The sequence below is a fragment of the Petaurus breviceps genome, unplaced genomic scaffold, assembly GCF_028583685.1.
Source record: "Petaurus breviceps papuanus isolate PSGF00001 unplaced genomic scaffold, PetGlider_PUasm1.0 90919, whole genome shotgun sequence".
Taxonomy (NCBI): domain Eukaryota; kingdom Metazoa; phylum Chordata; class Mammalia; order Diprotodontia; family Petauridae; genus Petaurus; species Petaurus breviceps.
This window is the reverse complement of record NW_027187378.1, coordinates 13,277,157-13,296,248: the sequence shown is the minus strand read 5'-3', so window position 1 is coordinate 13,296,248 and position 19,092 is coordinate 13,277,157. Positions and strand designations below refer to the sequence as shown.

The 19,092-nt window shown below is 37.3% G+C and overlaps 1 protein-coding gene across 1 annotated transcript in view; it reads right to left on the bottom strand.

Annotated features, from left to right (window-relative positions):
• Positions 1 to 19,092, bottom strand: part of CFAP61 (cilia and flagella associated protein 61) — a 365,072-nt gene that overhangs the window by 174,255 nt on the left and 171,725 nt on the right. The window contains exon 18 of the mRNA XM_069075487.1: positions 7,564 to 7,691. Within this exon, the coding sequence (XP_068931588.1) occupies positions 7,564 to 7,691 (128 nt within the window). The remainder of the gene's footprint in view (positions 1 to 7,563; positions 7,692 to 19,092) is intronic.

Sequence of the window (19,092 nt, the reverse complement as noted above, 5' to 3'; positions counted from 1 at the left end):
TGCAAACACAATATGATATCAGCAATGCTTGTCAAAGATAATTTCAGATAATATTAATTTGGGGATAAAAGTAGATATGTTGAGACTAGAAAAGCAAAAGATAATATCCCTATTATGTTCATTAAGAGGAGAGCTTTTCTGACATGTTTAATATGTATAGGTACACACATACCATGTTTAATGGAAAACAATATACAAAAATCAAATAAGATCCATGCCTTTTGACCCAGAGATTCCAATGCTAGGCATATACCCTAAAGAGGAAACTGACAAAAGAAAGGCTCCATATACACCAAAGTATTTGCAGTACACTTTTTGTTGTAGCAAAGCTCTTTGTGGGGGAATTGTTTGTTCATTCTTCTTCACTTTAGATTTGATTTTAAAGGTTGCTCCACACACTTCTGGAAGGAAGGTCTGGGCTAGTCCTGCAGTTGCTTTCTTGGGGGTGGGGTAAGGGTGGGGGTGGTATTGAATGCTGTGATGTTCTAGAATCTCAGGGACAGACTAGAGTCCTGCAATCTTTCAGTGCTCCCAAGTGGTTGGATTCAGGATAAAATCTGATTGCTGACACTCTTGTCTGAGTTCTGCAAGTTCTTGATAGGGTTTTGGTCTGAGCAAAAATAAAATGCTATTGGGCTTAGCTCTCATCTGCCAGCTGGGAAGCCCTGATGGTTCAGAGTAACAGAACTGTAGGCTCCCCTTTGGTCTGGAGGTCTTGCCCTGCTTATCCTTCTGCAGGTTTCAGATTGGGGTACCTGGAACCTGGACCCTGCTGTGCTCCTGGGATCTGTGCCAGAGCCCTGCTGCCTGCTTATGAATTTGCTTCTTTCCTGATCATGGCCCAGGGCCTTCAACTGCTTTCTACCCAGAACTCCACCTCTCACTGTAGATCATCTTAGTCTGCCCTGGATCTGTAAGCCAGAATTGGATAATGGGCAAGAAAGCCATCAAATGGCACCTGTTACCATACTTCCAGTGCCCCGGTATGGGTTTGGGATCTCCTCTTATCTTGATACACAGACTCTCCCTGTGATAGAGTGCTCTAAGCCATATGCTTATTGCCAAGCCCAGTCCCCAGTATCCACAGACCTCTCTATCTCCCTATACTGACCTGGGCTGGAAAAGTGACTCACTCTAATTTTTTTCTTAGATTTTATTGTTTGGGATTTGGTCTAGTTTGTCTTCTAAATCTCTTCGGGAAGATTTTGATAGGAAAGAGCTCAGCTAGACTGCTTCCTAGTGATTTGCCATCTTGACTCTACTTCATTTTTTTAATTATTAAAAAAGATCCTTCATCATAAAAGATAGCTTTGTTGTAGGAGAGAGAGAGAGAAGGATACAGGAAAAAAAATCTAGGTGATTTAAAAACAAAAGATATAAATAAAACCTATTAAAAATAAAAAAAATAAAATAAGATGGAGAGATTAAGGAGTGATTATTAATATTACAAAAGGATTTACCACAGGGTCTTTTAAATAGTAAGCTCTCCAACTGTGTTTAAAATACAATTACAATAATAAATATTTGATGAAGACATAATTTTTCATTTTCAGGACTTACTGGGCAAAGTGAAATACTCTTATATGTAAATTCCTTGATTAAACTCTATACTTCACCCAGGCATTTATATTCTAAGCCTTTTATTCTCTATCTGAAAAATGAGGGATTTTGTTCACTTTCATAGGAATCTGAACAGTAAAAAGCCATGGAGTGAAGTTGTATTTGGGGGGAGGAGGGTACATGAAATTGTCCTATGCAATAATCTGGTTTTGAAGATAAAATCAATCTAGCTCCCTTAGGGTGACTGGGGAGTCAGAAAGGACAGTCCTCAGTTTCTTTCCCACTAGACAGCCCTCCTGTTCCCTTGGAAAGGACAAGAGGGGTGGAGGGGAAGGATGGGCTGCAGCTGCTAGAGGCCTATTCATAGGGCTAAGCTCCATAATGTCCTATTGATTCATTAATTTACATATGATGGATTCAAAAAATAGTAGTCTGACCTCTCTTTCTTTATCACTCTGCCAGATTATAATGATTATCCAAATCAGAAGCATGATTGATTTTTTAAGTCAGATTACTGAGTGTTGGCCTTCTGGGCATTCTTTGGTGAGGAGGTAGAACCCATATATTTTTCTAAGGCAATATCTTATTTGGGCTGGAGAGTGGATGAATTCCTACACTGCTTTTGTGATATATAAATATCTAAAACTCCATTGGGAGCAGAGGTAAAAGGAAAATTTCCTGGACTTTCCTCCTTGCAATACATTCATTCATTCTTTCAGCCAACATTCCCTTAGAGTGTCTTCTATGCATAACACAGTGTACAGTATAAAAAGAAAGAGTCCCTGACCTAAAGGAATTTATGATCTGTTAAGGAAGAAAGATATATGTGTGTACACACACATATACATATATATGCATACATATGAATATACATACATATATGTATAGATGTGTATGTATATATACTATTAGATTTACTTGTTAAATATACACAAATATAATAATAGAATATATGTGCATATCTTGTTATATTTATTATACCCATAATATAATAACAGAGCATATAATAAGTTCAGAAGATAGAAGCAAGGACAAGAAACAGGATGAATTCAAAAGCATGACACAGTACCCATTCCTTTTAAAAACAAAATAAAGCATAGGAATAAATAGAACTTTTTAAAAAATGAGATAGTATCTATCAAAAACTAAAAGAAAGCATTATCTAAAGTGGGAATAACTAGAAGCTTTCCAATAAAATCAGGGGTGAAATAAGAATGTCCATTATTACGAATACTGTTCAGATTTATACAAGAAATGCTAAGTAATGATGATAAGACCAGATATCATATTTCAAGAATCATAAAAATAAACTACCTAGGTATCTTAGAGCCAGAGGGCAAAGTAGAAATTGAGAAAATCCACCAGTCATATCCTGAAAGAAATCCCAAAATGAAAACTACTAGGAATATTGTAGCCTCAATACAGAGCTCCCAGGTTAAGGAAAAAATACTGCAAGTATCCAGAAAGAAACTAAAAAGAGTATAAAATTTCTGTGGGTCTGCACCTACCAAAATAAACATATGAACTAATGAACACAATTGCCAAATATTCATATAAATAAAGACAAATCTAAATAATTGGAGAAATTTTAATTGCTCAGGGGTAGGCCAGATAATATAATAAAAATGATACTCCCTAAATTAATTTAGTTATTCAGTACTATATCAATTCAACTACTAAAGTATTTATTGATTCAGAAAAAAAATCACAACAAAATTCATTAGAAGAACAAAAGGTCAAGACTATCAAGGGAATCAATGGGAAAAAAAATGAGAAAGAAGGAAGCCCAGTTTCAGATCTCAAATGATGATACAAAACTGCCATCATCAATGGTAAGAAATAGAGAGGTTGGTCAGAGTAACATATTAGGCACATAATATGCAGAAGCAAATAAACACAATATCCTAGGGTCTGATAAACTCAAAGATCCCAATTACTGGGGTAAGAACTCACTGTTTGACAAAAACTGTTAGGAAAACTGGAATGTAGTCTGGCAAAAACCAAATACAGACCAACACCTCACACCATCTACCAAGAAAAGCTTAAAATGGGTTTATGATTAATACATAAAGGATGAAATCATAAGCAAATTAGTGGAACATGGAAGAAATTACCTGTCAGGTCTATGGATAGGCAAAAATATGCACTACCTAACAAGAGCTAGAGATATTCACAAGAGATAAAATCGATAACTTTTATTACATAAAATTAAAAAGCTTTTTGCACAAACAAAACTGGGGGGAAAGTCTTTGTAGTAAGTTTCTCTGATAAAGGTCTCATTTCTAAGATACATAGGGAACTGAGTCATAAAAATAAGATCCATTCCCCAATTAATGAATCATAAAAGGATATGAATATATCCTTTTCAGTTCCTATATCAGTTTTCAAAAGAAGAAATCCAAGTTATTGGTAGTCATATAAAATCCTCTAAAGCACTAATAATTATAGAAATCCAAATTAAAACAGCTCTGAAGTTCCACCTCATACATATCAGATAGACTAAGATGATAGAAAAGAAAAATGGCCAATACTAGAGGGACTATGGGAAACAGCTACATTTATACACGGTTAGTGGAATTAATCCAATAATTCTGGAAATAAATTTGGAACTTTTCTGAAAAAGCTATTGAAACCTTCATATCCTTTTACCCAGTGATACCACTACCAGTTCTTTACCCCAAAAGGATTAAAGGAAGAAGAACAGGGGTGTCTAGGTGGTGCAGTGAATACAGCACCTGCCCTGAGTCAGGAGGAGCTGAGTTCAAATCCAGACTCAGACACTTAACACTGACTAGCTGTGTGACCTTCGGCAAGTCACTTAACCCAATTGCCCTGCCTTCCCCCCTCCAAAAAGCAAAAAAAGAAAGAACATATATCTATATGTAGATATAGTATTTGATAATATTTTTGATTGATAGGTTTTTTTTACAGTATTTTGGTAGTATTTTTATGATGGCAAAGAACTAGAAACCAAGAGTATGTCCATAAATTTATTTTTTTTAAACATGGCTAATGTAGGAATTTGTTTTGCATGACTCTGAGTATTTCTAATAGGGTTTGGTGTCCTTGCCTTCTTAATGAGTGAGGAAGGGGAAAGTGAAAGGGAGAAAATTCAGAAATGAAAATAAAATAAAACTTATTTTTTTTAAGAAAAAAGGAAAGCAGTTTGTGTAAAAAAAGTAAAATAAAAAAAAAGACCTGAAGATTTTAAAGGACTGCAAGCTTAGATGTGCCAACAGTGTCATACAGAAACCAAAAAACCTAATGTGATCTTGGGTTGTTTGAAGAGAGGAATTCTTCTTTTAAGAGAGGCTTAGAAATAAGGAAGTCATCATCCCACTGTACTCTGCCCTAGTCAGGCTATATCTGGAATATCGTGTCCAGTTTTTTTTTTTTTGTTCTGAATTCTTTACATTCCATATTCCTCTCCACCATTCATTGAGAAGGCAAGAAAAACATAATCCATTACTAATATGTATAGTTATGCAAAATAAATTCCAATATTAGCCATATCTCAACAAAGATAAAAAAGAAAGGAAACAAAATAAAGAGAATAGGCTTCAATTTTCACTCTGAATCCATAGCTCTATCTTGTGTTGGGTAGAATGTTTCCTCATGAGTCCGTTGGAATTGTAGAATTATTAATATATGTTATCCTCTTGGCAGATGGCTATTCACTTTACATCAGTAAATGCAAATCCTCCCTGGTTTTTCTGAAACCCTCCCCTTCACCATTTCTTATAGCTCCATGGTATTCCATCACATTCATATACTATAACTTGTTCAGCCATTCCCCAATTGATGGGCATCCCCTCAGTTTCCAGTTCTTTGGCAATTGTGTTCAGTTCTTATGCTACAATTTAGAACTTGGATAAACTGAAAATGATCTAGAGATGAAGTTCCATTTTTTTTCATCAATAGTTTACCAATGTTGTCAAATGGTTTTTAGTCATATAATACTACAATCTCCAAAGAACAACAACTGAACATCACTTGGGCAGTGGAGAAATGCAAAGTGGATGTGAGCCAGCTGCCAGACCTGAGAAATAAAGAAGTAGGAGGGAAAAAGGTAGATGCCCCCACGTGCTTCATTAGTATCCTCACAATGTCAAGAGAAAATAAGGTAAACTCCTAGTCAGTCAGTCCTTAAACATTTATTAAGCACTTGCTATGTGGCAGGCACTGTGCTAAACACTGAAAAAGAAAGGCAAAAGAAAGTCCCTGTTCTCAAGGGGCTCACAGTCTAGCACACTGGCTGACCCCCTTGTGGTTAACTTGTGGGAGGACATGGACAAGAGTCATAGGGACAAGGTGGACAGAATGGATGCGGTGCACATTGAGGGAGGAAACACCTACATCAACGAAATCAGAGATCCATTATAATATATGAGTAATGTTGTTAAATAGGTTATTGTAGATAATCTGAGAGTCACTTACCACATTGCTTTAAGGGGAGTCCATCTGAGTTCTCATTGTCTTATGAAATTTTTCAATACAAACTGTGTATGTTAACTACTTCTAACAATGTATTTTAGAAAATTTTACAACAAAAGTTGATAAAAAGGAAAAAAAGTTTCAGCACTTATAAGAAAAGCCAGGATGCTTGTGATATCCATGATTTTCCTGGGAATGTGGGTCATTCTTTGCACCTAATCCAAAAAGACACTGTCCCAGGCTCTGGTTTCTTCTTTAATATTTAAGATATTTAATATTTAAGAATCAGTTCCCTGACTTGCCTCTCAGTTTCTTCTCTTGCCACTAGTTTCTGATCTACAAGATTCATCTTTTCCCATATTCCAAAGACTACAAGTCTTTTGTTTATTTGTCTTACCACCATTACTATGCAAATAAAAATGTTTGAGTATGAGTTGGGTTTGAACAATGCCAATATATTTCCTTCTCTCAATAACTGTGTAGGGTCATTTCACCATGGTGCTTCAAGGGGTAAGTTTAAGTTATCTAGAAAATCCAATGGTATTAAATATCTTATTTTCTAACATGTCAGAAAAATGTTGTGGACTTATGTGTGTGACAGAGACAGAGAAGATGAGGAAGAGGAACAAGTGAGGGAGGGGATGGGATCATTCCTTAAGGAGCACCCCATGCTGCCTGATCCCTAATTGCCCAGAACCTGGCATGGAATGTTTCTGATTTTTCCCACTCCCACTCTTCCTTCCTAGTAGAAACATTTGCTCTATATCTCACTTCATTAGGGTTTTCTCTATGTATCTTTCAAGAGGATAATTAGATAATTTGACTGCCTAATATGTTCAATACAGAAGGCTAGAAAATCTAGGAATTTTCCTCCCTTCACACATGATAAATGCATATTTTCAAAGTGTCCTCAGGGGATCAATAATTGTGTAACAGAGAGGAATAAACTTCATTCTTTGATTTTGGAAGTCTTTGGACTTGTCCATCATGCCTTCAAGCCCAGGGAAACTAATCACTGGGAACTGTCATTCTACAAGATCAGATCAGCATTAGTACTCACATCTCATTAGCATATTCTGCCACTCTGATTGGCAGAGCCATATAAACTCCCAAACCTCCCCATTTCCCACCAGCTACACTGCTCTGGGACTCCTTTGACTTCTCTATGATTTCAATTCAATTCCATAATCATTTATTAAGCACCTACTATGTGCTAGGCACTGTGCTATAAGCATCATAACCTTGCTGCTGGGTATATTCCCCCTCCCCTGCTTTTAAGCTTCCTCCATCAGATTGTAAGCTTCTTGAGAGCAGGGGCTGTCTTTCTTTTTATTTCTATCCCCAGCTTTTAGCACAGTGCCTGGTACCTAGTAGGCACCTAATAAATGTTTATTGACTGATTGACTAAATGAACTGGAACCCAGGATTTCTCGTGCCAAATTCAAGGTTCTTTCCACTATATCCCTGCTGCCTGTAGTTCTTAGCAAGCAAATTACTTTGGCTAGGGAAAAAGTTTCATGTTTGAGGGTGAGAGGCTTTAGCAATTATTACCATTATTGTTTAACTTACCAAAAAATCAATGTTTCTAAGAAAGAAATTCCAACATTGGATGCTCCAACAACCACAATTCTGGCATTGATAGTCACTTTGGGCTCCAGCATTAGCTTTCTATTTGTGTGATACAGGGCGTAAGATGGCTAGAAGAAAAACAAACATGGAAAAATAGTAACTGAAAAGTGACTTGATTCACACCCAAAAAAGCTATCATTTTATCTTTTAAATTGGCTAAAATTAATCCAATAATTTCTCAGTTCAACAACAACAAATGGACAGAGGAAGATACAAAGATGGAATGAAACAAGGTCCTTGACTTCATGAAGCTATTTTTCTATTAGGGCAATGGGACAAATTTACAATATACTATATTACCAAATAACACAAGAGGTCAATTAAAGAAATGTAACTTCTGTTTCTATTTATTTAACCTAACAAGAGAAATAAGTTAAACTTTAATGATATTTATATATAGCTTGACACCGTCCAGATGTCAGGTGGACATATTTTATATGCAGCATAAGAGGTATTCTAAGGGAAGAGGGTGTGCTCTACAAAATGGAAGTGCTAACTTTGGATTTTTCATTCAATCTTAGCATATTGTGACATATCACAGTTTATATGTGCTTGTTTAAGGGAACTTACAGAATATTTTTTATTAAGTTTTAACGAAACTGACCCTCATAAAATGGATAAGTGGTTTGTTAAAGTTTGGATTGACAATAATATCAATAAATCTCTGGTTTGTGTTGCCAGAGAGCTTAATGTAGGTTCATGGTTTTTCTTGGTCTCAGAAGTTCATTTTTCTTCTTTTAACTCTAGGAGCTATTTGTGCTAGATATTCATGGAATTCAGTAAGATCAGAGGACTGCATATTAGCAAAGAATTTTTTCTCCTCCATGGCCACTGAGCAAAGACTGACCTCTGCTCTATAATACATTGAAAAAATCTCCATCAGTCATCCTTCTTATACACTCCTCTATAGGAGACACTCAACTTTTCTGGAGACCTTACCTGTTATAACGGTAAAAGCAGCAGATAAACAAAGTTTTAAGAGCATGAAACCCCAAAAGGAAAATATCAGGTCACCAAGAAGCAATTAGGGGAAGATGTGGAGGGAGGAGATTAAGAATGGATAAATTCACTAGTTCCCAACCATGCCTCATGACACATTCAGGACAAGAGCAAGTTTTATCCCAGCAGATCAGTCCTTTCACAGATCATCTAGCCAGGAAAGTTTACAAATGTTAATGATTATAGTTGATCCTGTAGTTAATCTGGGATGGCAGTGCCATTCATGTGCAAACAGTTCCCACTCTGGAACTCTTCTGCATCCCCACCCAGAACTCCAAAGTTCCCTGCCTTCACTCTGCCACAAATTTCTACGTCTTATGATCTCTTAGTCTCAAAACTATCTAATGTGACCCCTTCATCTTACAGATGAGAAAACTGAATGCCCACAGCTTGGATCAAACAACATGACATCGTTAGAAAACTTCTGATATATGTAAATATGAATTAAAGAATACACAAAAACAAATGCAAAATGTCTAGAAACTAAATTCAAACATGAAAAGAATGCCTGCTACATTTTAATTTCACTGAATAATTACCAATATTTTTAACGATGCAGTAAAAAAGTTTAATCAAATAATCACAAAAGCTCTTCTACTCATTGAAAACTTCCTAGAATAAGTCAAGAAATACTTAAGGAAAGGTATTTTATGTTTATACATCACTATTTCTAATCAGCATGTGACTGACATTGTGTGTAATCCCGGTTAGTTTCCAAGGAATATAGTCCTTTAGCACATACAACCAATACACCCAGTCCAGCCTTGTGTTTTGGCTGCTTAGAATAAGGGAGGCTGAAAAACACATATATGCGTATGAACAGTTTCTTCAAAGGCATCTCATCCAAGTTTCATTAAAATGGCTAAAATGTAAACAACTAAATGGGGTTGGGGGGTCAGAATCCAGTGCTCCTTAAAGAAAGGGATGCCTTAATCAATTTCCTTCTGCTGCACTGTTTTCCCAAAGTGCACGCCAACAATAACAAATAGAGCAGTAATGTAATTCATTGCTTAAGAATTATATCTCATTTATGAAACAGCTCTTGTATCAATGATACAAAGGCAGCATATGAGTAGAACATAAGTTTTTTGTTCTTCACACAATAGCTTCAGCACCAACAGCTGTCATGCTTCAGAAATCACCTTTCTAACAGCTAAGTACACTAACTATCCTCAGGGAGTTAAGAATTAGGTAGATTGGTCCCATAATACTACTGTATTTTAACAAAATGTCAGGACAAATGACTATATGTTTCCCGGAGGAGTAATCTAACATCATAATGATTTGCAATAAACTTAATTCTGTACCCCATTTTTAATTAAAAGAATATTTGTTACCAAGGATGATGAAGTGTCTAATGACAATCTAGTCCTTAAAATTCTATATTTTATTTTCTTACTCTAGATTTATTTTAAATGTTTCAAAATTTACCATTTTGAAAGCTTCTACTTCTTGTAACATTACTTCCCCCCCCCATATATATGGCAGAGGGATGCTTCAGTGGTAATGCTAATCAAAGTGACTGCTTTGCCAGAGAGTACTGTCCTTATTTTGCATGTGGGAATTTGTTCTATCTAATATGAAAGAAGACTGAATATCCCATCTCCTCCTAGGCTGTACAGGATTAAGTTGGTAGGAAATAACTTTGTTCTATTGCTCTGTTTGCATCCAAAGTAAAAAGATTTGTAGACTGGAGGTCTCATTTTTAATAAACTTTAATCTTGGAAGATCTCATTTTTAGTAGATTTTGCTTAACACCAAAGAAAGACCTATGAATGTCTAATGTTGAAAATTGTTATTTAACTAATGGAAACAATCATGAAATGATTGAAATGAATGGAAACAAGCATGAAATGTTATCAGTGACAAAGGAATATTTTGTAAGTCACTAAATGAAGTGCTAGTACCAATAGAAAATCAGGTTCTCATCTGCTATACCTTCAAAAGAAATGCCATGTGTACAGAATAAATGGAGCAAAGAGAAGGATTCTGATTCTTTCTTTCTAATAAAACCACAGCAATATTTTGAATAAGAGAAAGCTTTTAAAAGTAGAACTCAACAATATATGCTCACAAAAAGTCCTGGAGCATGGCGTGTAGGTTGACCTTTTAAGTTTTAAATATATCTGCCTTAAGATTGGTAAAAACACAAGTCTTACATTTTGATGTGGAGGGACAAAAAAAGATGAGTGAAAAATGTAGTTAAGTTGGAAAAATAAGGGCCTTTATGGAAGAAAAGATAGAATCTATCCTTGGGTACAGCCTTTTGACTGAGTCCAAGTTTTACACAACAAATCCTTTTATTAAGGGGATTTGTTCTGTGAAGTTTGGATTCAGTCAAAGAGCCACACTTGAGGACCTAGAGATCCACATGTGGCCTCAAGGCTGCAAGTTTCCCGCTCCTGGGATAGACAATAAATCTGTACTATATAACCACATCAGATCCCTCATGACTACAGGGCAACTCTTTTACTCACAGAGTCTGGGAGTTGGAAGGGACTTCAATGGCTATATTGTCCACCTTATACGTGAAGAATAATTTTCACTGCAACATACCTGTCAACATACTTGGCCTCTGCTTAAAGGCCTCCAGGAAGGGGGAATCCATGACCTCTCAAGGCAGCCAATTCCACTTTCATCGAATGAGAGTTTGAGGGGACCTTTCAGGTCATTTAGTCCAATGAAATCTTATTTTTCAGATAAGGAAAATGAGGCCTACAGAGGTGAAGTGCCTTATACAGAGGTTGTAAGTAGCACAACTGGGATTGGAGTTCAGGTTCTCTTAATCCCCATCCATGTGCTTTCCACTGTGCTATGTTCCTTCCTATGGAGGGCAGCTGTATTTGTTAGAAAGTTTTTCCTGACATCAAATCCAAACTTGCTGACTTATAACTTCCAGAATCCACTGTTCCTGATTCTACCTTTAGAACAAGTCCAATCCCTTCTCCACATGACGGCCCTTCAGATACTCGAAAAAACTATCTTATCCTCTTCCTCCTTCTCCCCTTCTCTTCTCCCACTCAGCCCCCCTTCACCACCTTAGTTTTTTCTTCTCCAGGATAAATGTGCCCAATTCTTTCAATTGATCTTCATATGTCACGGATTCAAGGCCCTTCACCATCCTGGTTACCCTTCTCTACAAACTGAATATCTTATCAATGTGTTTCTTACACCACAGCTCCCAGAAATGAATGCAATACTCCAGCTGAGGTCTGAGGAAGGCAGAGTACAGTGAGCCTATCAGCTCTCTGCTCCTTCAAATGATGCCTCTATTAAGATAGTCCCAAATCAAATTAGGTCTTGGGGGGGGGGTGCTGTATCACACTGTTGATTCACATTGAGCTTGCATTCCACTGAGCTTCCAAATCTTTTACAGAACCATTTTCTATCTATGACACCCCCAACTTATATTTGAGAAACTGATTATTTGTACTGAAGTGCAAGACGCTGCATTTATCACGATTCAATTTCATCTTATTAGATTCAGCCCAAGTCTAGCCTGCCAAGATGCTTTCGGACCCTGACTCTACTCCCGCCTACCTCTGTGCAAATTTGATAAGCATATCATCTATGCCTTTATCTAAGGCACTGACAAAAAATGTTAAGCAGCATGGGATCAAACACAGATTTCTGGGCTACTGCATTGGAAACCTTCTGCCACATAGACACCGAACCATTAAAAACCATGGAGTGGGTCCTGACAGCAAACCAGTTCTGAATCCTTTGGATTGTATTACTGTCTGATGCATGCCTTTCCACATCTTCTTCATAAGATTAACATGAGATACTTTATCAAAAGCTTAGCTAAAATCTAGGTAAAATGGATTTCTAGTGTTTTCCTCATCTCATCTGCTAGTTCTGTAATCCTATGTAAAAAGGAAATGAAATGACTCTGGCATAACTGGTTCTTGTTGAAGAATCCTTCCATCCCACCCTGGACTTGCTATAATAATAAGAATAATAATGATGGTATTTATATAGCAGTTTAAGGTTTGCAAAGTTATTTACATATATGTTAATTCATTTGATTATAAATATTAATTCATTTGACAACATATCTCTTATTAAGTAGGTGTTATTATTATCCCCATTTCTTAGATGAGGAATCTGACTTCCAGGTCATTTGCCCAGTAGGGTGGTGGATTACATTATCTCTCATATCCATGGCTTCTCATACCTTTCCAAAACCTAAATTAAGTGCCAAAGAGAAAGAAATTTCTGCTGTCTCCATGCTCTAGGATATCCAAAACCCAACAGAAAATCTAAAAACCTATAAACTGATTCCTACTCCTAAGCTCATGCAGAATGCTCTCCCCTTCCTTTTCCCCAACTACCAGCAGAGAGGCTACACTAGGACTTGGATCCATGAGCTTGCAACAAAACCCAACCACACAACTCAGTGCCCTCTCCCCTCTAGGGCCATGGAGATCTGAGCTATAGGCTGCAGAAATTTGCTGGGGCCCTCACAGCCAGCACTGTGCAGAACTGAGGAATAGAGAGACAGGAGCGGGACATTTCAACTCCACATCCTGATCTCTCCTCCTCTCAGAACCTCGGAGAGAAAAATTCCAAATGAGAGAAATCAACTCTGGCTTCATTTTTACCTGTCCATACAGCGATGCTCTGAATGGTTGCACAGGGGGACTGGGTTGGAGGAAGGGGAGAGCATGGAACTCTGCAAAGCCTGAAAGAAGTGGGCATTCAGTTGGGGCCAGTTCTATCCACCTAAAAGTAACGAGGAATGGAGACACAAATTTGTCCAGCATGGGAGGAGACTGAGACACTTTAAGATGCAGCACCCAAAGAAACCACCAGAGGAGAAAGTCAGAGAGTGGGCAGAGAGGAAAATAAGGGAGGAAAAATAAAAGATTGAAATTAGCAAAGATCTCAGGAAGACAATTCAAAGACCTTGAACGTAAGAAGATAAATCAACTGGGAAAACATTAACAGCAAAAGGAAATGTGGACTCTGGATCTAGTAATGGCATTCAGGCATCTATGAATAAATATTGCAAAACAAAGGGAAAAGATCCAGCATTTGATGAGATAGAGAACCCTGTGGAATTTGAGGAAAACATGGGACCTCAACATGCTATTCATGAGCGGTTTAAAAGAGAAATGAAGATTATGAGATCGGAATTTGTGGTCTGCACAGCAAAAATAATTGGCAGAATAGAAAAATTTGGATCTGCAGTAGTAAGTCTAACCAAGGAAATAAAAGAAAGAACAAATAAGTGATTGAGAATGCAAATACATAGAAGCAAAGGACAATCTAGAAGAAAAGAAACAAAAACCAACATTAACCAAATTAACCAACTGTCTATTCATGCAAAACCTATTGATCACAAGGACAACATATGTAGAGACAACTCAAGGATCATGGATCTCCCAGATGAACATAAGTCAAAAAACTTGAATGCCATAATGCAAGAAATAATACAAAAAACTGTCCAGAGCTTCTGAACACAGAAAATTAAATACCAATGGAAAGAATTCTGATATTGCTTCCAGAAAAATAAGCAAGGATACAAACTCCAACACACATAAGAAGCATAGAGAGGTTAAGTAATTTGCTGAAGTTCACACAGCCAGTTAATGGTTGAGACAGGATTTTAAGTCAGGTCTTCCTGGTTCCAAGTTCACTATATAACTACTGCTCCATCAAGTTGCCTCCTAATAACTACTTCTCTTTCTCTATGTTTGACATCAATCTCTTCCCATTAAAGTGGCTAGTCAGGAACTGTTCACCTGAGACCACAGGAATTAAAAAGCTTCATCAATCTCTGTCCTTTATTTGCCTTTATGGCTGGGGTTTCCTATCTCATCAATAGTGTAAAAAGTATTCTTAGGTCTTCAAATCCACCTTCAGTTCAGATTCTTGAAAAACAATTCTATTTATGGCTATAGTAAAAGGGATCTCCCCTTGGGAGGGAAGAAGAGATTTAAAAGGTACCCAGTACAAACATGAATCAGGTATGGAACAGACAGTTTTATTCCCACACACAAAAGGAAATACTAAGCAATCAAGAATTATAGAATGAGTATAATCAATTGAGAGGATAATATTCAAGTTTTATTAAAGCATTCACTATTCCCTTGAAAGGACTACTACTTAGCTATTTTGCATTTCACCTCTATTAAGTACAATCCAATTAACACCAAGTGGGCTCTCTCTCTCTCTCTCTCTCTCTCTCTCTCTCTCTCTCTCTCATCTTGAAAATGTCTTTGACTGATTTGATTCCATTTAAATGTGTATAGCATTTTGTCACTTACTTTAAGTGGGATGGGTTAATTTGATTGATTTATTCACTTGACTTACCCTTATATAAGTCAAGAAGTTAGCTGTTTTGCTTTTGACAGAAAGAGCACTCTAGTAGATATCTAGATAACTCAAGTTCCCAATCAAAACTCTATCATGTCTCTATTCCAGCCTTGTGATCTAGTTTTATTTCTTCCTTTGGTCCAATTAATCTATAGTGTAGTCTAATGACAAAATTACTTGTCTCCTTTTCCTTCAGTTGGGTATCCTGTCGTGTATCCTGGATTTTCTCACAAATGTGTGTGTGTGTATGGAATATATAAAATGCCACCCCCACCACAGAAATCTAAACCCCATTCTCAAACATCATCATCTTTACCAAATCAAAATTTCTCTTCTTTGCCTTTAATGAGCAACAGTGAGAAACAGATAACTTTTGATTGACCCACTACCACTTTTCATAATGGTGTTCCAAACATTCTCTCTCTCTCTTTTTTTAAAGCAATCGGGGTTAGTAACTTGCTCAAGGTTACATGGCCAGTTATTTCTGGGTGTGGTGCTAAGTATCTGAGCCCGGATTTCATCCCCAGGTCATCCCGACACTGGGGCCAGTGCTCTTACTCGCTGTGCTATCTGGCCGCCCCTAAACATTCTCTCTTTTCAAGCTTCTGACTCCACTCCCACCCCATGAGCAGCTAGCTTCTTTAACTGAGAAGACTAAGGCCATTAAAATGAACTCCCTTATTTCCTCTCCTTCACACCCAAAACATTCTCCTCCTTTCTTTCTGTCTCAAAGAATGAGGTGGCCAGGAAGGCCCAGGGTTAACCCTTCCTTCTTGCATCCCAGCTCCATTCTCCACTGATCATTCTTACTCTCTTTTTCAATTTTGATCTTCCCCTTCTCCCTGGCTTCTATTCTCTGTCTGCAATCATGTTTAGGTCTCTTCTATATTTTGAACAAACAAACAAAAACAAGGCCTTCCTTGCTTCTCCTACTTCCATAAGTTATCATTCTACACCTCTTCTCCTTTTCATTGGCAAAGTTCTGGGGGGAAAGTATAACATATTGCCTCCACTTTCTCACATTTACTTCTCAATTCCTTGCAATCTAGCATCCATTTTTACTACTCTGTTGAAACTGTTATATCCAAGGTCATCAATTATTTTTTATTTCAACTTGACTTGATAAATTTCCTCCTTTTTACCCATACTACCACCATACTAGTTTAGGACCAGTCTCCTAAATGATCTTCCCACATTAAACAAGCTAGTAGGCTGTAGTGGATAGAGTGAGATACTTGGTATCAGTAAAACCTGGCTTTATGAATCTGGACAAGTGATTTAACCTCTCCGAACCACAGTTTTCTCATCTATTAAAGGAAGGGATTGGAGTCTGGTATCTAAACTCTAGGGTTTCTTTTATGTCCAAATCTATGATTCCTATAATCTATTATCCTCTAATTCATACCATTGCCAAAGCATTTTTTCTGATGCAGAGATCTGATCTTTTTTCTCCTTTGTTCCCTAATGTTTATAGAACAAAATTCAACCTCTATCAGTGTGGCATCCAAAACTCTCAATAATCTGGCACTAACATTCCTTTTCATTTTTATTTCATGCTATCCCTCTTCACATACTATGTGTCCTGAGACTAGATAAGCCATTTTTAGAATGTTTTATTGTATCCCACTTCTATGAAATTATACACAGTCCTTCTATTTCTGGAACAGATTCCTTCCATGTCTCTGACTGCTGAAATATTTCTCATCCTTCCAACCTCGAACTCAAGAACCACCTCCTTCATGAAGCTTTCTCTGATACTCTCAATTACAAGTAATCCCTTCCTCCCTGAATCTCACATGTGTCTCCATCTCTCACATACATATTGAATTTTAAATTGAACCTGATCTATTTGTGAATATATCGTATCCCACTTACTATACTATAACTTTTTTGACGGTGGGAACTATATTATTTTTAATACAAGTGTCTTCAGCATCTAGCCCAGTGTCTTAAATATGGTTAAATTGAATTGTCTATGTTTAGTACAAAAAAATGGATACAGATTTCTGAGCTTGGTTGATTTTATGCCATGATATAAGTACATATGTTTCATCGAAGGAAACTTAAATATATAGATGGAAATTAAATGAATGTCAATGAATAAATCAGTCAACATGTACTTATTGGGCCCTACCACGTCAGGCATTATCCTAGGTACTAGGGATATAAAAAATGAAATATTCTGCTCTCAAAGAGCCTCTATACTCTTGCTGGAAACAACATCTACATATAAAAGCATGTAGCTATGGCAAGTCCCATTACATAGGAACAGAATGAATACAAGGTAGTTTAGAGAGAGATGGGGCTAACACTTGTGATACTCAGGCATGTAGAAAGTAGTCTTTGAGCTGAGTCTTGAAGGTAAGTAATAACATCTATTAGCACAAATGAGTTATTGAAGTGTAATTATCTGATATGCAAAAATTTGTTTATATATCATAAAAAAAATTTGATTTGATAAACTATCCTCCAGTCTAATGTCCCCATGCCTATCTCAAAAAGCATACAAAGATTTCTTGAAACTTTAACAACAGTGATAACTTTGTTCAATGCCCCTTTGATTATTAAGATTAGTTGAGGCAAAAGTAAGAAAATGTATGCTTGTCATTATAATAAAAGATGGCTAACACAGAGTCAAAATGTGTGAGGAATTTTCTCTGGATGGTGAGGGACTCCAGATCCTCCTATTTGTGGGTGACATTACATCAAACCTCAGAACACTGCAGAACTTAAAAAGATTCATAATCACTTGAAAGTGTTTGGACTAACCATCCACATTAGAAAGAACCAGGTGCGGGGTGGCCAGGTAGCACAGCAAGTGTAGCAGCAAGCACCCCAAGCACGTCCTCAGGGTTTGCTGCCCATACAGGTTCTTGGATCTGCTTTGATAAAGGAAAGCAACTCAAAATGGGTTAACAAGCTTACTTTAATCAGTCAGACACATATCGTTTACCTTGTTCAGGGGAAAAGGTCAGCACCCCGAACTTCAAAGTACACAGACAGAATTATCAAGACAGAAACAGATCTAGTAGACAGATTTCAAACTGTCCAACCATTACATCCATACCCAGTCAACATCTGGGTTTCAACATCTGGGTTTTTTTTAAAGCCGGGGGAGGGGGGGGCTCTGGACAATGGCTTCCCAGAATCCAGATCAAATCACAGAACACTTCTCAAAGTTAGCCCCCCAAAACAAAGCTACACATCAGGGCTTATATAGCCTTCTCCTGGCTCAGAGAATGTAACAACCTTGTTTAGTCACTGGCCAATCAAGAAGTATCTACTGAAAACCATGCCTCCCACCCCAGGCTCCAGGTGCACTTTAGCCTAGGGGCAGGGAAGATCTTTAAATTTGAATTTCCATTACAGCAAGTAAGAGCACTGGCCCCAGTGTCGGGATGATCTGGGGATCAAATCCGGGCTCAGATACTTAGCACCACTCCCAGAAATAACTGGCCATGTAACCTTGAGCAAGTTACTTAACCTCAATTGCTTTAAAAAAAAAAGAAAGAACCAAGTGGATGTAGAATGCCTGTTGTTCAGACTATGCTATGTCCATGGATGCACCAGCTGATCCATCAGAACACATATATTGATGAGGTGATGCGGACTGACAACTGACTGGGCAGAGAATTAATAGGAGAAAAGCAAGCCAATCTTTGGAAAAATATGTGTGACTCAAAGATTCTTTCTGAAGCAGAGGCCCATTGCTTTTAACAACACAATTCTTCTAGTGAATCCATATAATATGGAATATGACAGTCTCTGAAAAACTGAAGGTGCAGTTGATTCATAAGAAATGGAGAGGTCAGGCTGCTAGGTGGTGCAGTGAATAGAGCACTGGTCCTGGAGTCAGGAGGACCCGAGTTCAAATCTGGCCTCAAATACTTAACACTTGCTAGCCGTGTGACCTTGGGTAAGTCCCTTAATCCCAACTACCCAGCCTTCCCCCCTCCAAAAAGCAAAAAAAGAGAAAGAAAGAAAGAAAGGAAGGAAGGAAGGAAGGAAGGAAGGAAGGAAGGAAGGAAGGAAGGAAGGAAGAAAGAAAAGAAAGAAAGAAAGAAAGAAAGAAAGAAAGAAAGAAAGAAAGAAAGAAAGAAAGAAAGAAAGAAAGAAAGAAAGAAAGAAAGAAAGAAAGAAAGAAAGAAA